The sequence below is a fragment of the Chroicocephalus ridibundus genome, chromosome 11 (genome assembly GCF_963924245.1).
Source record: "Chroicocephalus ridibundus chromosome 11, bChrRid1.1, whole genome shotgun sequence".
In the NCBI taxonomy this organism is placed as follows: Eukaryota; Metazoa; Chordata; class Aves; order Charadriiformes; family Laridae; genus Chroicocephalus; species Chroicocephalus ridibundus.
Window position 1 is genome coordinate 1,444,740 of NC_086294.1, and position 13,763 is coordinate 1,458,502.

At 61.8% G+C, this 13,763-nt stretch overlaps 2 protein-coding genes across 2 annotated transcripts; both read left to right on the forward strand.

Moving 5' to 3' along the window:
- The first annotated feature begins 19 nt into the window (after nucleotides 1-19).
- IK (IK cytokine) lies at nucleotides 20-10,078 on the forward strand. Its single transcript, XM_063348853.1, has 20 exons — nucleotides 20-135; nucleotides 837-903; nucleotides 1,815-1,907; nucleotides 2,399-2,458; nucleotides 3,008-3,175; nucleotides 3,260-3,374; nucleotides 3,609-3,679; nucleotides 3,786-3,832; nucleotides 4,100-4,263; nucleotides 4,368-4,476; nucleotides 4,904-4,943; nucleotides 5,367-5,592; nucleotides 5,906-5,924; nucleotides 6,443-6,520; nucleotides 6,792-6,873; nucleotides 7,446-7,503; nucleotides 8,223-8,311; nucleotides 8,604-8,712; nucleotides 9,350-9,384; nucleotides 9,796-10,078. Exons 1-20 carry the CDS (start codon nucleotides 120-122, stop codon nucleotides 9,821-9,823), a joined length of 1,674 nt encoding a protein of 557 aa, XP_063204923.1. The 5' UTR covers nucleotides 20-119; the 3' UTR covers nucleotides 9,824-10,078.
- Nucleotides 10,079-10,915: 837 nt separating this feature from the next.
- Nucleotides 10,916-13,308, forward strand: WDR55 (WD repeat domain 55). The gene is made up of 7 exons (XM_063349030.1): nucleotides 10,916-11,175; nucleotides 11,267-11,367; nucleotides 11,447-11,534; nucleotides 11,659-11,838; nucleotides 11,942-12,041; nucleotides 12,134-12,303; nucleotides 12,959-13,308. The coding sequence occupies exons 1-7, from the start codon at nucleotides 10,970-10,972 to the stop codon at nucleotides 13,272-13,274; spliced, it is 1,161 nt and encodes a 386-aa protein (XP_063205100.1). The 5' UTR covers nucleotides 10,916-10,969; the 3' UTR covers nucleotides 13,275-13,308.
- Nucleotides 13,309-13,763: the final 455 nt, after the last annotated feature.

Below are 13,763 nucleotides of genomic sequence, written 5' to 3' on the forward strand. Positions count from 1 at the left end.
GGCACGAGGGCAGCCAATGCGGGCGGGGGGCGGGCTGGCCGGCCGCGGAGGGTGCTGGGAAGGGGAGCCGAGCGGAGCCGAGCCGAGCCGGGTGGCGGAGCGCAGTAGAGCGGTTCGCGATGCCGGAGCGCGACAGTGAGTGGGGCGGGGGGACAGGGGGGTCTGGGACACCCCGAGGACACCCCGGGGGACGCGGCATCCAACGCCCGGGCGAGCGGTGCCACGGCTGTCGGGGCCGCTGGGGAGCGGCCCGGTGGCGGGGCCCAGGTGTAGGCCCGCCCCGGTCTTGGGACAGCGGGCTGCGGTGGGGGAGTGCGGGGAGCGCCCCGGGGGGGTCACGGGAACCCCCTAGCCTCCTGGGGGGAACAGCCCTTCGTGGGGAAGGTGACAGCCTTAGGAGTTGTCGGGGGGGGCTCCCGGGATGGGGCCCCGGGGCAGCCCAGGGGGTTCGGAGGTGTTCGGGGGGAAAGTGGGGACAAACCCGGGGGGGTCAGGCCTCAGTGTGGGGGCTGTGCCCTGGGGTGCGCTCTGGGGATGGACTGTGGGGCGTTTATGGGGGTGAGGGTGGTATGGCTGGTCCCAGGAGGGACACCCGGGGCAGAGGTGGCACAGGGTGTGGGGACACGCCTGGGGGAGGCACTGGGACACCTCCCGGGAGGACACAGGGACGCTCGGGTTGAGGGGGTGGCAGGGTCTGGTGGTGGGTGATGACACCACTGTCCCTGTTGAGGCCACCCCAGGGTGCCAGTGGCCGAGGAGTGGGGTGGTGGGTGGCCAGAGGGGGGCTGGAGCCGTGCAGGCAGGCTCTGAGCACTCTCCTGCCTCCTCTCCCCCAGATGAACCGTTCTCCAACCCTCTGGCCCCTGATGGCCACGATGTGGACGACTCGCACTCCTTCCACCAGTGAGTACGGTACTGGGGCAGGACTGGGCCAGGATCATGGGATCCCAAGCTGACTCCCCCATCTAGAGAGTGGGATTGATGAGTTTGGTTGATGAGAAGCTCAACGTGAGCCGGCAATGTGCGCTGGCAGCCCCAAAAGCCAACTGTATCCTGGGCTGGATCCCCAGCAGCGTGGGCAGCAGGGTGAGGGGGGAGATTCTGTCCCTCTGCTCCGCTTGGGGGAGACCCCCCTGCAGTGCTGCCTCCAGCCCTGGGGCACCAACAGCAGAAGGACACAGAGGTGTTAGACTGGGGCCAGAGGAGGCCCCGGAGATGAACCCACGGCTGGAGCCCCTCTGCTGTGAGGACAGGCTGAGAGAGCTGGGGGGGTTCAGCCTGGAGCAGAGAAGGCTCCGGGGAGACCTTTGAGCCCTTTCCAGTCCCTAAAGGGGCTCCAGGAAAGCTGGGGAGGGACTTTAGACAAGGGCATGTAGTGATAGGACAAGGGGCAATGGCTTCAAACTGGAAGAGGTTAGATTTAAAGTAGATATCAGGAAGAAACTTTTCATTATGAGGGTGGTGAGCCCCTGGGCCAGGTTGCCCAGAGAAGCTGTGGCTGCCTCATCCCTGGAAACGTTCCAAGCCAGGTTGGACGGGGCTTGGAGCAGCCTGGTCTAGTTGAAGATACCCCTGCCCATGGCAGGGGGGTTGGAACCGAATGATCTTTAAGGTCCCTTCCAACCCAAACCACTCTGTGATTCGTTCTTTCTGTGACTGGTGCAGTGTAACCTTAGGGCTCTCCCTCACCAGGGACTCTGTGGCTTGACTCCATCACGCAGGACAAGCTGGCAAACCCTCTGCCTCCTTGGAAGCCGTCAGGCTGCTGAAGCTCATGGGGAGATGACACTTTCTGTTTCCCCTCTTCCTTGCAGGTCCAAGCTGACCAATGAAGACTTCAGAAAGCTTCTTATGACCCCACGGGCTGCGCCAACATCTGCGCCACCCTCCAAATCTCGCCACCATGAGTGAGTAGGACTCCGTTTCACAGGACTGTGGGACAAAGCCTCATTGCTCTCCCCCTGGGGCTCCGTTCCTGCCTGACTCTCTCCCCCTGCGCTCTGCAGTGGAGTATTTAAAGGGGCTTTCGCTAACGAGTGCACAGGCAGGGTCTGAGGAGCAGGCCTCGGCCTTGCTTTGCGCTCGGGTCCATGCAAGCTCTACACGTGTGTGTTAACTAGAGAAACAGGCGTGTCAGGACTGTTTTAAATAACAGCATGAGTCTTGTAAGGCTGTTAAGATGCTTCGTGCAGGAGGCAGATGTAGGTTTCGTCCTGTGGAAATCGGTGCTTTCCCTTCCTCTCCCTGCTCACGGAGCGGACTGAGGGAGAAACAGGACTATACTGTTCCCATCTTCAGGCGTCTCAGTGCCCTGCTGGGTCTGAAGGACTGTTCTGTCTCGCTGCCTGCGTTTTTGTGGCTCTGCAGACTGTGCATGTGGTTTCTCCCCCTTTTCCAGGATGCCCCGGGAGTACAACGAAGATGAAGATCCAGCAGCTCGCAGAAGGAAGAAGAAAAGGTAAACTGGGAAAGCAAATGCATCAGGGCTTGTCTTCGTACATCATGTCCGTCCCATGGAGGCAGCTTCTGAGCTCTTGAGCTACAAAGGAGGACCCTGGGTGGCCTGGCTTCTTTTGGGGCTTGGGTAGAGTAAGAGGAGCTCAGACTGAGTGACTGTCACTGCCTGTGGGAGCAGATGTGGGAGGGCGGCAGCGGGATGGGAGTGAAGCTTCCCCTCCAGCAGAGGCAGGGGGGGCTCTGCGGGTGTCTGGCAGAGCAGGGCAGCAGTGGGACATCTGCACTAGCGACTGTCTTTTGAGGGACATCTGGGCAGCAGGACTGCACTGCGAGGGAGGACTGAGCTCCTCTTCGGAGAGCCTCGGTGCAGCAGTTTCATCTTGCCCAGTGTCCTCCAGGCATGGTGTGTCCCAGGGTGCTGTAGTATGGTTTTTGGGGAAGGGGTCAGGAGCAGGACGGGCACGTGTGGGGCCGTGGGGACTGTTACTTGATCAGCACATCAAACGTGTGAACGTGTTGCTCTAACACCGAGCTGTTTTTCCAACCCCAGCTATTACGCAAAGCTGCGCCAGCAGGAGATAGAGCGCGAGAGGGAGCTGGCTGAGAAGTACAGGGATCGAGCCAAGGAGAGGAGAGATGGTGTGAACAAGGACTACGAGGAAACAGAGCTGATCAGCACAACTGCCAACTACAGAGCTGTGGGGCCGACGGCAGAGGCGTACGTGAGCCTGCGGCGTGGCCGTGTCTTGCCCGTCTGCTCCAGAGGGGCTGTCTTGTAACTGGCTCCTTTTCTGTTGCACAGGGATAAATCTGCTGCGGAGAAGAGGAGACAGTTGATCCAGGAGTCCAAGTTCTTGGGTGGTGACATGGAGCACACTCACTTGGTGAAGGGTCTGGACTTTGCGCTGTTGCAGAAGGTGAGCACGGATGTCACCATGCTGGTGTGCGTCTGTCCTGTCCGCTCCTGCAGGCAGAGAGGGTGGGCAGAGGGGTAGTAGTTGCTGCGTGCAGGTGCGTCAGTCTTGTCAGCGTGGATTTCTCTTCCTGGGAGAGATTTCCAAAGGGTTGGGGGGCTGGTGGACGTGGGCTCGCTGGTTCTGGTGGGCAGCAGTGACATGGATTGGTCTGTAACGAATTTACTCTGTGGCCAGGTACGGGCTGAGATTGCCAGCAAGGAGAAGGAAGAGGAGGAAATGATGGAGAAGCCCCAGAAGGAAACTAAGTGAGTGGTTGAGGATTTTGCACTCCTGAGTGCAGCTGCCTCCCAGAGAGGAGGATGCAGAGGAGACATACGCTTGGCATAATGCTTCTGTTCCTTTTCTGTTCAGGAAAGATGAAGATCCTGAGAACAAAATTGAATTTAAGACCCGGCTGGGTAAGGCTGTGCGGATGTGGCTGTTCCCCACCTTGTGTTGTGCTGTGAATGTGGGAGAAATCCCAGAGGTTGAATGGAGGAATGAAAACCTTTAGTCTTTGGAGGGGGGAGAGTCTGAGGTGTAGGCGTCCTGAATTTGGGGGCTGGAGGAAGGTATGTCTCTTGGGAGGCGATTCTGATGTTTCTGATAAATTAAATACGCTGCATTGTGGGCTTGTCCGTTGTTCTCGTAAGAACAGCTCTCCCATGCGTTTCCTTCTGCTCCAGGTCGCAACATCTACCGCATTCTGTTCAAGAACAAGGCTTACGAGCGGAATGAGCTGTTCCTGCCGGGGAGGATGGCCTATGTGGTAGATCTGGATGATGAGTACGCCGACACCGATATCCCAACCACGCTGATCCGGAGCAAGGCTGACTGCCCCACCATGGAGGTACCCAGCAAGTCTCCAGGTTGCCTGACCGCATTGGTCCGAATTGGCCAGAGCCGGACTCTGACCAGGGAGTCATCCGCTTCCTCGGGGATTTCTCTTTTCAGGCACAGACCACGCTGACCACCAATGACATTGTCATCAGCAAACTGACTCAGATCCTCTCCTATCTCCGGCAAGGGACCCGCAACAAGAAGCTCAAGAAGAAAGACAAAGGTAGGAGCCGCAGGGAATCAAGTAGAAGGACTCGGTGCTGGAAGCATATCCCGAGAGAAGGAGATGTGCTTTGGCTTGCCGCATTCCCCTGCGCCGTGAGGGACTTACAGGACCGTGATTTCCTATCGTTTCCTATAGGAAGGCAGGCTGTTCTGCGGCGGGACCGCGGGGATCTGGCTGCTGAGAAATTATAGCTGTGAGGGTGGCTCCTGCTCTTCTGCTTAAGAGCCAGTTCCTCGGGGAAATGTCCCTGTTGGGGAGGGACACAGTGGCTTCCTGAGGGGGCTAGATAGGATGTAACCACAGAGGAATTCAGGACACCCTGGAGGTCACCACTCTGGGGGCTTGGAAGCCAGATTGGGGACAGGGAAACAGGGCAGATGGCAGAGTGGATGATGCGCTTCTCACTGCCCTTCTGTCCTTGCAGGGAAGCTGGACGAGAAGAAGCCCCCTGAAGCTGATATGAAGTAAGTGCCTCCTTGCCCACAGACTGTGGGGTCACAGCTCTCTGTCTTAAGGAATGAGTTTTTTTTTTTTGTCCCGCTGTGTTTGGAGAGGGCTGGGTTTGGTGCTTCCGGAGTGAGCTGCTGCTTTGGACCTGCGGTTTGAGGACAAGGCTGGAGGCAAGCTCTGTTGGTTTTTTTTTCATGTCAAGCTTGAGGCAGGCAAGGGCTCTCTGTTGTCCTGGTCTACCAGAAGCAGGTCTAGGCAGGAGAAGAGAGCAGAAATGCGGTGATGCCTCTGGCAGATGTAGAAGCCGGTTCTAGTGGGCATCCTCAGCTCTCAGCGTTGGTGCTGCATGCTCCTTTATTAGGTGCCAGTTCAAAGTGGGGTGGTTGTGGCCTCTTCTCTTGCACCGCCCGTAACTGCAGGCTCTTTTCCACTTCTAGCATCTTTGAAGACATTGGGGATTATGTGCCCTCCACTGCGAAGATACCACGGGAGAAGGAGCGGGAGCGGTACCGTGAGAGAGAGCGCGACAGGGACCGGGAGCGCGACAGGGACCGAGAACGTGACAGGGACCGGGAGCGTGAGAGGGACAGGGAGCGGGACCGGGAGCGGGAGGAGGAAAAGAAGAGGCATAGCTACTTTGAGAAGCCCAAGGCTGATGATGAGGTGAGCCTCTGCTCGTGAAGCCTGGACTGTCCCACCTGATCTCTGCCTTTGGGGAGTGCAGCGGTGGGGTTGGTGTGGTCACCCTCTTGACTTTGGGTGTCTCTGGTTGTGCTCCCACCACTGGGCGGGTGGCTGGGTGCTTGTCCTCTCCTTCAGCAAGTAAGGCAGGACTAGCACAAGCCAGTAGCTCTGACGGTTCAGCTCTGCGTTTGCCACAAACAGTTTTAAAGTGGAGCTGCAAGTCACGCAGCGCTCTCACTGCCCGCTTTCCGCCATCCCGAGTGACGCGGTGTCCCTCTCTCTTTTTTTGCAGCCCACAGACATCGACAAAGGTGAGTTGAGTGACGTGGAGGGGAGGTTTGAGTGAGGCCGTATGTTTGAGTGAGGCCATGTGGGGTTGCAGAGCTGCTTGGCTCGCTGGCCTGCCTGAGCTCCCTGCTTTCCCGGAGACTGCTGTGATGGAGGGAGGTGCTTGCCGTGAGGGTTTCGGGGTGACGAGTCTCGTGCCTGCAGGCTGGTTCCTGCCGGCCCGGGTTGAGTGTGTGTGCAGATCCTTCCCTGGCAGCAGACCAGCTCGAACAACCTTTTGTTGGCTGTAAGCTGAGGCTGTAAGCTCAGGGTCTCCTAGGCTCAGCCTGCCCCCTGTCCGTGCTTGGACTGGTCTGCTGCTCCTCGGCGTTCTCCTGGCTCCTCTGCCTGTTACCCTGTCCCAATGAACTGCCCCCTGTCCCTCTGCCTGTTGCCGCGGCCCGATGAACTGGTCGTGCAGACGGGGGCTCTGCCCAGCCCCATGTGTGTTACGGTGAGCTGTTCCTCCCCAAAACTCAGCCTGCTGCTCTCTCTGCCCCAGGGCCCGGCTCAGCCAAGGAACTCATCAAGTCCATCAACGAGAAGTTTGCTGGAGCCGCTGGCTGGGAAGGAGCAGAGTCATATCCTTTACTGTCTGTGCCAGCCTGGCCAGCTGCGGGGCTGGGCTTCCCTTGCAGGAAGGCCTGTGTGGCTGTCCTTCCTCATTTGGGAAGGCTCTTCCTCCTGTAGCGGAGAAATTCTGCCCAAACCTTTCCGCTCAAATGCCCAACGTAAGCTCTGCGGCCTCCGATTTGGTTGTGTTAGGGCAGGAGATGGCTCTCTGCCTGGCTCTAAGGGCTTGGCCGTTAGCTGTTAGGCTACGTGCTGGGGTTTTTCCTTGACCGTTGTCACATTGAAGAAACCAGAAGACAAGAAGCAGCTGGGGGACTTCTTCGGCATGTCGAACAGCTACGCCGAGTGCTACCCCGCTACGTAAGGAAGCGGCAAGGAGCGGCGGGTTGGGAGTAGGGTGTGCCAAGCGGCTGCTGCATCAGCCCCACTCCTTGTTGGGCGGAGCGGGCTTGGCTTTGGGGTTGCAACCTGCTGTTAAACTGCTCCCCGAGTCCTTGGTTCTGGCAGGCGGGGCCTTTTCTTACCTGGTCTCTGCTAGAAGTGGCTACCTGGAGTCTGCCCCTCGCTGCCAGGGAGAGCCGAGGTGGCTGCGGGCCTGCCGGGTTCCCTGCTAATCATGGCGCTCATTGAGCTCCAACCGCTAAGCCGTCCCTCGGTAGAAGAGGAACAGCTTCCAGCCTGCAGAGTCATCTTTGGAGCATTTGCAATCTTGGACGGCCTCGTGGTACAGCTCAGCTGCGGGACCTGCAGTTGGAGGAACTTCTCTCTGGTCCAGGAACTGTGTTTGGTCTGAGGCTGTGAGAGGTGGCTCCCACCGGCTGAGAGATGGCTCCCACCGGCTCGCAGCTCCTGAGCATTGCAGCCCAGCTCCAAGGCCCTGATCCGTGTCCCAGGGACCCACTCTGAGCTCTTTCCTTGCTTTTCTGTTCCAGAATGGACGATATGGCCGTGGATAGTGATGAAGAGGTGGACTACAGCAAGATGGATCAGGTAGGCCACCACTAGCTTTTAGGACCAGTGAGCGAGGCGCCAGCGCAGGCCGAGAGGATGCCGCTGGGGAGAAGCGGGCTTGTGCAGAAGGGATGGGTGCCCTGAACTGCCGTGTGCCGGGGTCTGGGTGGGATCTGTCATCCCAGGGAGCAAACGCGGGACTCTCAAGGTGGTGGGGGAGGTGTGCTAGCCTGCTCTTCCATGGAACTCCAGTCCCTAAAGGGGGCTTACAGGAAGGATGGGGAGGGACTCTTAATCGGGGAGTGTAATGATAGAACGCGGGGGAACGGTTTCAAACTGAAAGAGGGGAGATTCAGATTGGATATCAGGAAGAAATTCTTTGCTGTGAGGGCGGTGAGGCACTGGCCCAGGTTGCCCAGAGAAGCTGTGGACGCTCCATCCCTGGAAACATTCCAAGCCAGGTTGGACGGGGCTTGGAGCAACCTGGGCTGGTGGGAGGTGTCCCTGCCCAGGGCAGGGGGGTGGCACTGGGTGGGCTTTAAGGTCCCTTCCAACCCAAACCGTTCTGTGGTTCTATGAATCTCCCATTTGGGGCTTCTCAGGGAGGGGATCTCAGAGCCAAGGCCAGGCTGGGTCCACAAGCCCATTGAACTGGGGCCAAGGGGAGACTGGGATGTTGCCTGGGCGCACGGGGCTGGGTGAGATGCCCCGGGCCAGCGCCGACCAAGGAGTTGCTCTGAGTCGTTCTTTGGCTGCAGGGTAACAAGAAGGGGCCTCTGGGCCGCTGGGACTTCGACACGCAGGAGGAGTACAGCGAATACATGAACAACAAAGAGGCTCTGCCCAAGTGAGTGCAGCCCTTGCGCAGGGCGTGAGCGAGGGTTCTGGGTGGGGGTGGCAGCGCCGGCCAAACCCCGGTCCTGGGAGAGCTTGAGAAGGGGGTTCCCCTGGTGAGGACCTGAGGAGGAGCTGTGGATCCTGGCTGTGGTGGCTTGTCTTTGCTCTTAGTGTCACTCTTAAGGATTTCTGCCCAGCCGCTGCTTCCAGGGGCTCCAGCCATGGCTGGGGCAGACGCGTCCGTTCCCCCACGGGCCGTGGATCCCCCGCAAATGCTGAGCTCTGTCTCGCTCCTTCCCCAGGGCGGCTTTCCAGTACGGGATCAAGATGTCTGAGGGACGCAAAACCCGTCGCTTCAAGGAGACGAATGACAAGGCAGAGCTGGACCGGCAGTGGAAGAAGATCAGTGCGGTGAGTGCCCGGTACCGGGGCATCATCTGTTTACGGGAGAGCTTCCACCTCGTCCTGCCCTCCCTGTCCTGGGCACGGCTCTGTGGTCCGGGACACGTCCTGGCAGGCAGGGTGTGGGGTGTGCAGCAGGTCGGGCTCTTTCTAGAAGCTGAATTTGCTCCTTGTGAGAGCGTCGGCCAAATACTTGGGGCTTCAGGACTGCAGAGGCAGCTGGAGCTGCGTCCCCGGGAGCAGTCCTGAGCCAGGGGCTTTTTGCTCCAGGCTCTGCAGCAGATGAACGTGTCCAAAACCAGCAGCTCTGAGCCATCCAAAGGGGCTTGGAGGGGACGAGGTGTTTTTAGCTGCTCCCTGTTTTCTAACCGGCAGAGCTGGGGGTTGATCTGGCAGGGGGAGCTGGCCGTGAGCACCCCAAGCGTACAGGATGGGCTAGGGGAAGGCGGGAACAGATGGTCTTTGATGGCCAAAAAGGAGCAAAAGGGGAACAGGCCAAGCTTCTCCAGCCTTTGGGCCACAGCCTCCGCTCGCTCTGGCCTGGCTCCAGCTCTCCCCGGGTGTATCTTGCACCTCACGGCCCTTCTGCTGCGGTTGTGGGCAGCAGCTGCCCTGAGGGTAACGGGACTTTGTGCTTTCTCTGCAGATCATCGAGAAGAGGAAGAAGTTGGAGGCCGATGGGTTAGTAAAGACATCCCCAGGACGGTGCTGGGGCCTGGCTGGGTCCTGCCACCTCTCCCAGGGGCTGCAGCGGGCAGAGACCTCCCTGCTGCCTCTCAGCAGTGGGGCTGGCAGGAGAGAGGAGGACATTTGTCCCCCCTGGGGGTGCTCCTGTCCTGCTGAGCTCAGCAGGGCCTGCAAGTCACCTCCGGGCCGTGGGTGGGTGCTGAGCAGACCCCGGGGCCGTGTTGGGGTTCCTCCTCGACCACCCCTTTCTGCCCCATCCGGCTGGGTGCTGCCGAGGAGCTGCAGGGCCTCCCTCGCTCTTCCGTGGGGTGAAACTGTGGGCCTGGGTGCTGAGCTGTGGGTGGGAGGGGGCCGGAGCCCTCTGCCCCCCATCCTCACCTCCTCCTGCCCCTCTGTCTCTTGCAGGGTTGAGGTGAAACGCCCCAAGTACTGATCCCTCCAGTATCTTCTCCTCCAGCTCCCGGAACCCCGTCCTGCTGGATGCTGCCTCCCTGGAGCTTACTGGTGTCCTCTCTGTGCGCCTCCCCCCTGCCCCCAGCCCTCACCTTTCTGCTGTGGGTCGGGCAGCTGGTGTTGTCCCCCCACCTCAGGCCTCACGCCGTGGGGCTGCGCTGAGATTCCCCCCGTGTTTGCTGTACAGCCCGAGACCTGTAAATGTTGTAGTTTTAATAAAACTGCCTTAAATTTGCATCGGTGCCCATGGGGGCAGGGGGGGCAGCGCTCCTTCTCCCACCCACTGGCCCCCTTGTGGCTCTCATGGGGCCAGTCCTAGCCAAGGATGGCTACTGTGGGAGCCTTTTTGGGGTGGGGGGCAGCAGCCCCTGTCGAGCCCTGAATAAAATTAGCAAATAAACCTGTTTGGGGGGAAATAATCCCAGTTGCGCAACCTGTGCCTCGAGGCGAGAGGGGGGAATAAATGGGACCCTTTGTGTGGGGAACCTAGTGGCCCAGAGCGGCGCGATGGCCCTGTGTGTGGCACGGGAGTGGCCGTGGCCCCTGGCCAGCCGCGGGGTGGTTGTGATGGGGCCAGCACCAGGCAGAGCTCGTCACTGCGGTGCGGGGCCAGCAGGGAGCTGGAATAGCCCCCCTGGGCAAGCAGGGGGAGGTTGTGGGTGGCCCCTGGCTGGGCTGGGGCACTGGGCAGGACCTCGGGATCCCCAGCCCTTGAAGGGGCATGAAGTAACAGCTGGTCCCTGGCTACCCCGACTCCGCCGGAACGCAGGGAAGGAGCCCACGGTGCCCATCAGGGAGCCTGCGGGGGCTCTCGCTGCCGAGCGGCTGAAAAACAGCGAAATAAACCGCGGCGGGAGGGAAAAAAAGTTCTGGAGCATGGGAATTCCAGCCGAAACCGTCCCAGGGTGGCCCACGGGATTGGAACCCCTCGGGGGCGAGACACAACACGGACGTGAAACGCCGAAGTAAGCGCTGGGCTATAACCAGCCCGCGGGTGGCTACCCCGCGGCGCGCTACCGGAGGGGCGCTGTCGGGGCGGGGTATGCAAATGAGGCGCTGTATGTAAATGAGGGGGCGGGGATATGCAAACGAGCCCTCCCGCGCCTGCGCCCAGCGCGGAGCCGCCATGGCGGCGCCGGGGGAGGTGTGCGGGCGTGGGGGCAGCGCGGCCCCGGCCTCGCCGTCCCCGCCGTCCCCCTCCCAGGGCTGCTCGGAGCCGCGGCTGCGGGACACCCCCGAGGACATCTGCTTCGAGGCGACGGCCAACGCCATCGCCCTGCACCCAGCCCGGCCCCTGCTGGCGGCGGGGGACGTGGACGGCGATGTCTACCTGTGAGTGAGGGGCCGCGGCGGGGGGGGGTGGCCGGGCACCGGCCGCGGGGCTGTCGCCGACCCCGGCTAGCCCCCGACCCGCTGCTGGCAGGTACTCGTACTCCTGCACGCAAGGGGAGAACCGGCAGCTCTGGTCGTCGGGACATCACCTCAAGTCGTGCCGGGACGTGGCCTTCTCCCAGGACGGGCAGAGTGAGCGCGGGGCGAGGGGGGGAACGCGGGGGGCGCCGGGGGGCGCCGGGGCGGGGGCGCGCTGAGGCGGCTCCTCCAGAGCTCCTCACTGTGTCCAAGGATAAATCCATCCACGTCTTGACGGTGGAGGAGGGACGGCTGGAAACACGCTTCCCCAAGGCCCACGGGTAGGTCTGCGGGGGCGGCCTGGCCCGGGGGGGGGGGCCGTCCCTGCCGGGGTGACACAGCCCGGCTGGCCTTGTCCCCAGCGTGGGCCGTGACCGCGCCGGCGCGGGGCTGGGGTCTCCGCAGCTCGGCCCTCAACTGCGTGCTGCCCATCGACACCCACCTCTTCGCCACGGGCGACGACGATGGGGGGCTGAAGGTGTGGGACCTGCGCAAAGGGGACGCCGTCTTGGAGGCCCGGCAGCAGGAGGAGTACATCAGCGCCATGGCCGTGGACGGGAACGGGAAGATCCTGCTGACCGCCAGGTGCCGGGGGGCTCCGTGGGTCGGGCTGCCCCATGGTCGCACAGGGAGCTGCGGGAAGCGCCGTGTCCCCGTGCTCACCGCATGCCCCTTCCATCTCCCGCAGCGGCGACGGCACCCTGGGCGTCTTCAACGTGAAGAGGCGGCGCTTTGACCTGCTCTCGGAGCCGCAGAACGGGGACCTGACATCTGTCGTGCTGCTGAAGGTTGGCGCTGGGCCCTGCTGCGGAGCAGGATCCCGGATCCCCCTCCACGCTTCTTGTCCTGCCTCTGCCTTACTGTCCTCCATCTTGCCCAGAGAGGGAAGAAAGTGGCGTGTGGCTCCAGCGAAGGCACCATCTACCTCTTCAACTGGGACGGCTTCGGGGCCGCCAGCGACCGCTTCGCTCTGAGGGCCGAGTCCGTTGACTGCATGGTCCCCATCACAGACAGCATCGTATGCGTGGGGTCCCTGGACGGAGTCATCAGGTCGGGGGCAGGGGATGGGGTGGGGTAGGATGGGGTGGGATAGGATGGGACAGGATGGGATGGGATGGGATAGGATAAGGTGACATGAGGTGGGGTGGGATGGGATGAGATGGGACAGGGTGGCATGAGGTATAGGGTGGGATGGGATAAGGTGACATGAGGTGGGGTGGGGTGGGATGTGATGGGACAGGGTGGCATGAGGTATAGGGTGGGATGGGATAAGGTGACATGAGGTGGGGTGGGATAGGACAGGATGGGATGGGATGGGGTGAGATGAGGTGGGGTGTGATGGGATGGGACGGGACGGGATGGGGTGAGATGAGGTGGGGTGTGATGGGATGGGACGGGACAGGATGGGGTGAGATGAGGTGGGATGGGACAGGATGGGATGGGATAAGGTGAGGTGGGGTGGGACAGGATGGGGTGGGATGGAATGATGTAGGGTGGGATGGGATGGGATGGGACAGGATGGGATGGGATAAGGTGAGATGAGGTGGGGTGGGATGAGATGAGGTGGGGTGGGATGGGACAGGATGGGATGGGGAGGGTGCGGGACACGATCAGCCTTGGTTAGGAGCAAGGGGAGGGGGGGCACACCGGGTTTGTGGTGGTCCAGGGCTCTGCCTCCCTGACAGGGGCCCCCCGTGTCCCCCAGGGCGGTGAATGTCCTGCCCAACCGGGTGCTGGGCTGCGTCGGGCAGCACGTGGGGGAGCCCATCGAGCAACTGGCGGTGGCCCCGGGGGGGCAGCTCTTGGCCAGCTGCGCCCATGACCAGAAGGTGAAGTTCTGGGACATCTCGGCCCTGGGGGGGCTGGTGGTGGACGACTACCGCAAGAAGAAGAAGAAGGGGGTGCCGCTGCGGGCTCTCAGCGGCAAGGCGGCGGGCAGCGGGGCCGATTTCTTCGCCGACCTGCGGGACGAGGCCGAGCCGGAGGCAGCAGCGGGGAGCGACAGCGACGACAGTGACTGAGGGGCCGGGACCCCAGGATGGGGGGGAGGTCGGGGACGGTGTGGCTGAGGGTCACTGGTGGGGACGGGGTGTCTCTGAGATGGGGGGAGCTGGCGGGTGGGTCCCGGGGTGGGGGGGGGGCAGCCCTTGGTGGGGACGACTTGGGTAGGGGGAGCCTGGAGAGGGGGACGGGGGTTGAAGGACTGAGGGTCTCTGGTTGTGTGGGGTCCAGGGATGGGGGGATGTGGCCGAGGGTCCCTGGTGGGTGGGGGGGGACATGGCTGGGGGTCCCTGGTGGAGGGGCTTTGGCGAGGGTGATAATGGAGGATCCCTGATGGATGGGAAGTGGGGGGGTCCCTGAGATGGGGGAGGGGGGCTCCCTGGTTGGGAGAGGAGTGGGGCAGAGATGTTGGGGACACGGCTGGGGGTCTCTGGTGGAAGGGCTTGGGGGGGCTGAGATGTGGGGGACACGGCTGGGGGGGTCCCTGGTGGGGATGCAGCCCTGGGACT

Bases quoted from the DNA above. Each gene is read 5' to 3' on its own strand.
- WDR55 (XM_063349030.1), top strand. From the start codon at position 10,970: ATGGCGGCGCCGGGGGAGGTGTGCGGGCGTGGGGGCAGCGCGGCCCCG. The intron at 11,535-11,658 runs GTAGGTCTGCGG...GGGTCTCCGCAG, and splicing joins CGCTTCCCCAAGGCCCACGG to CTCGGCCCTCAACTGCGTGC. The intron at 11,839-11,941 runs GTGCCGGGGGGC...CATCTCCCGCAG, and splicing joins AAGATCCTGCTGACCGCCAG to CGGCGACGGCACCCTGGGCG.
- IK (XM_063348853.1), top strand. The intron at 6,874-7,445 runs GTAAGGAAGCGG...TTTCTGTTCCAG, and splicing joins GCCGAGTGCTACCCCGCTAC to AATGGACGATATGGCCGTGG. The intron at 8,713-9,349 runs GTGAGTGCCCGG...CTTTCTCTGCAG, and splicing joins AGTGGAAGAAGATCAGTGCG to ATCATCGAGAAGAGGAAGAA.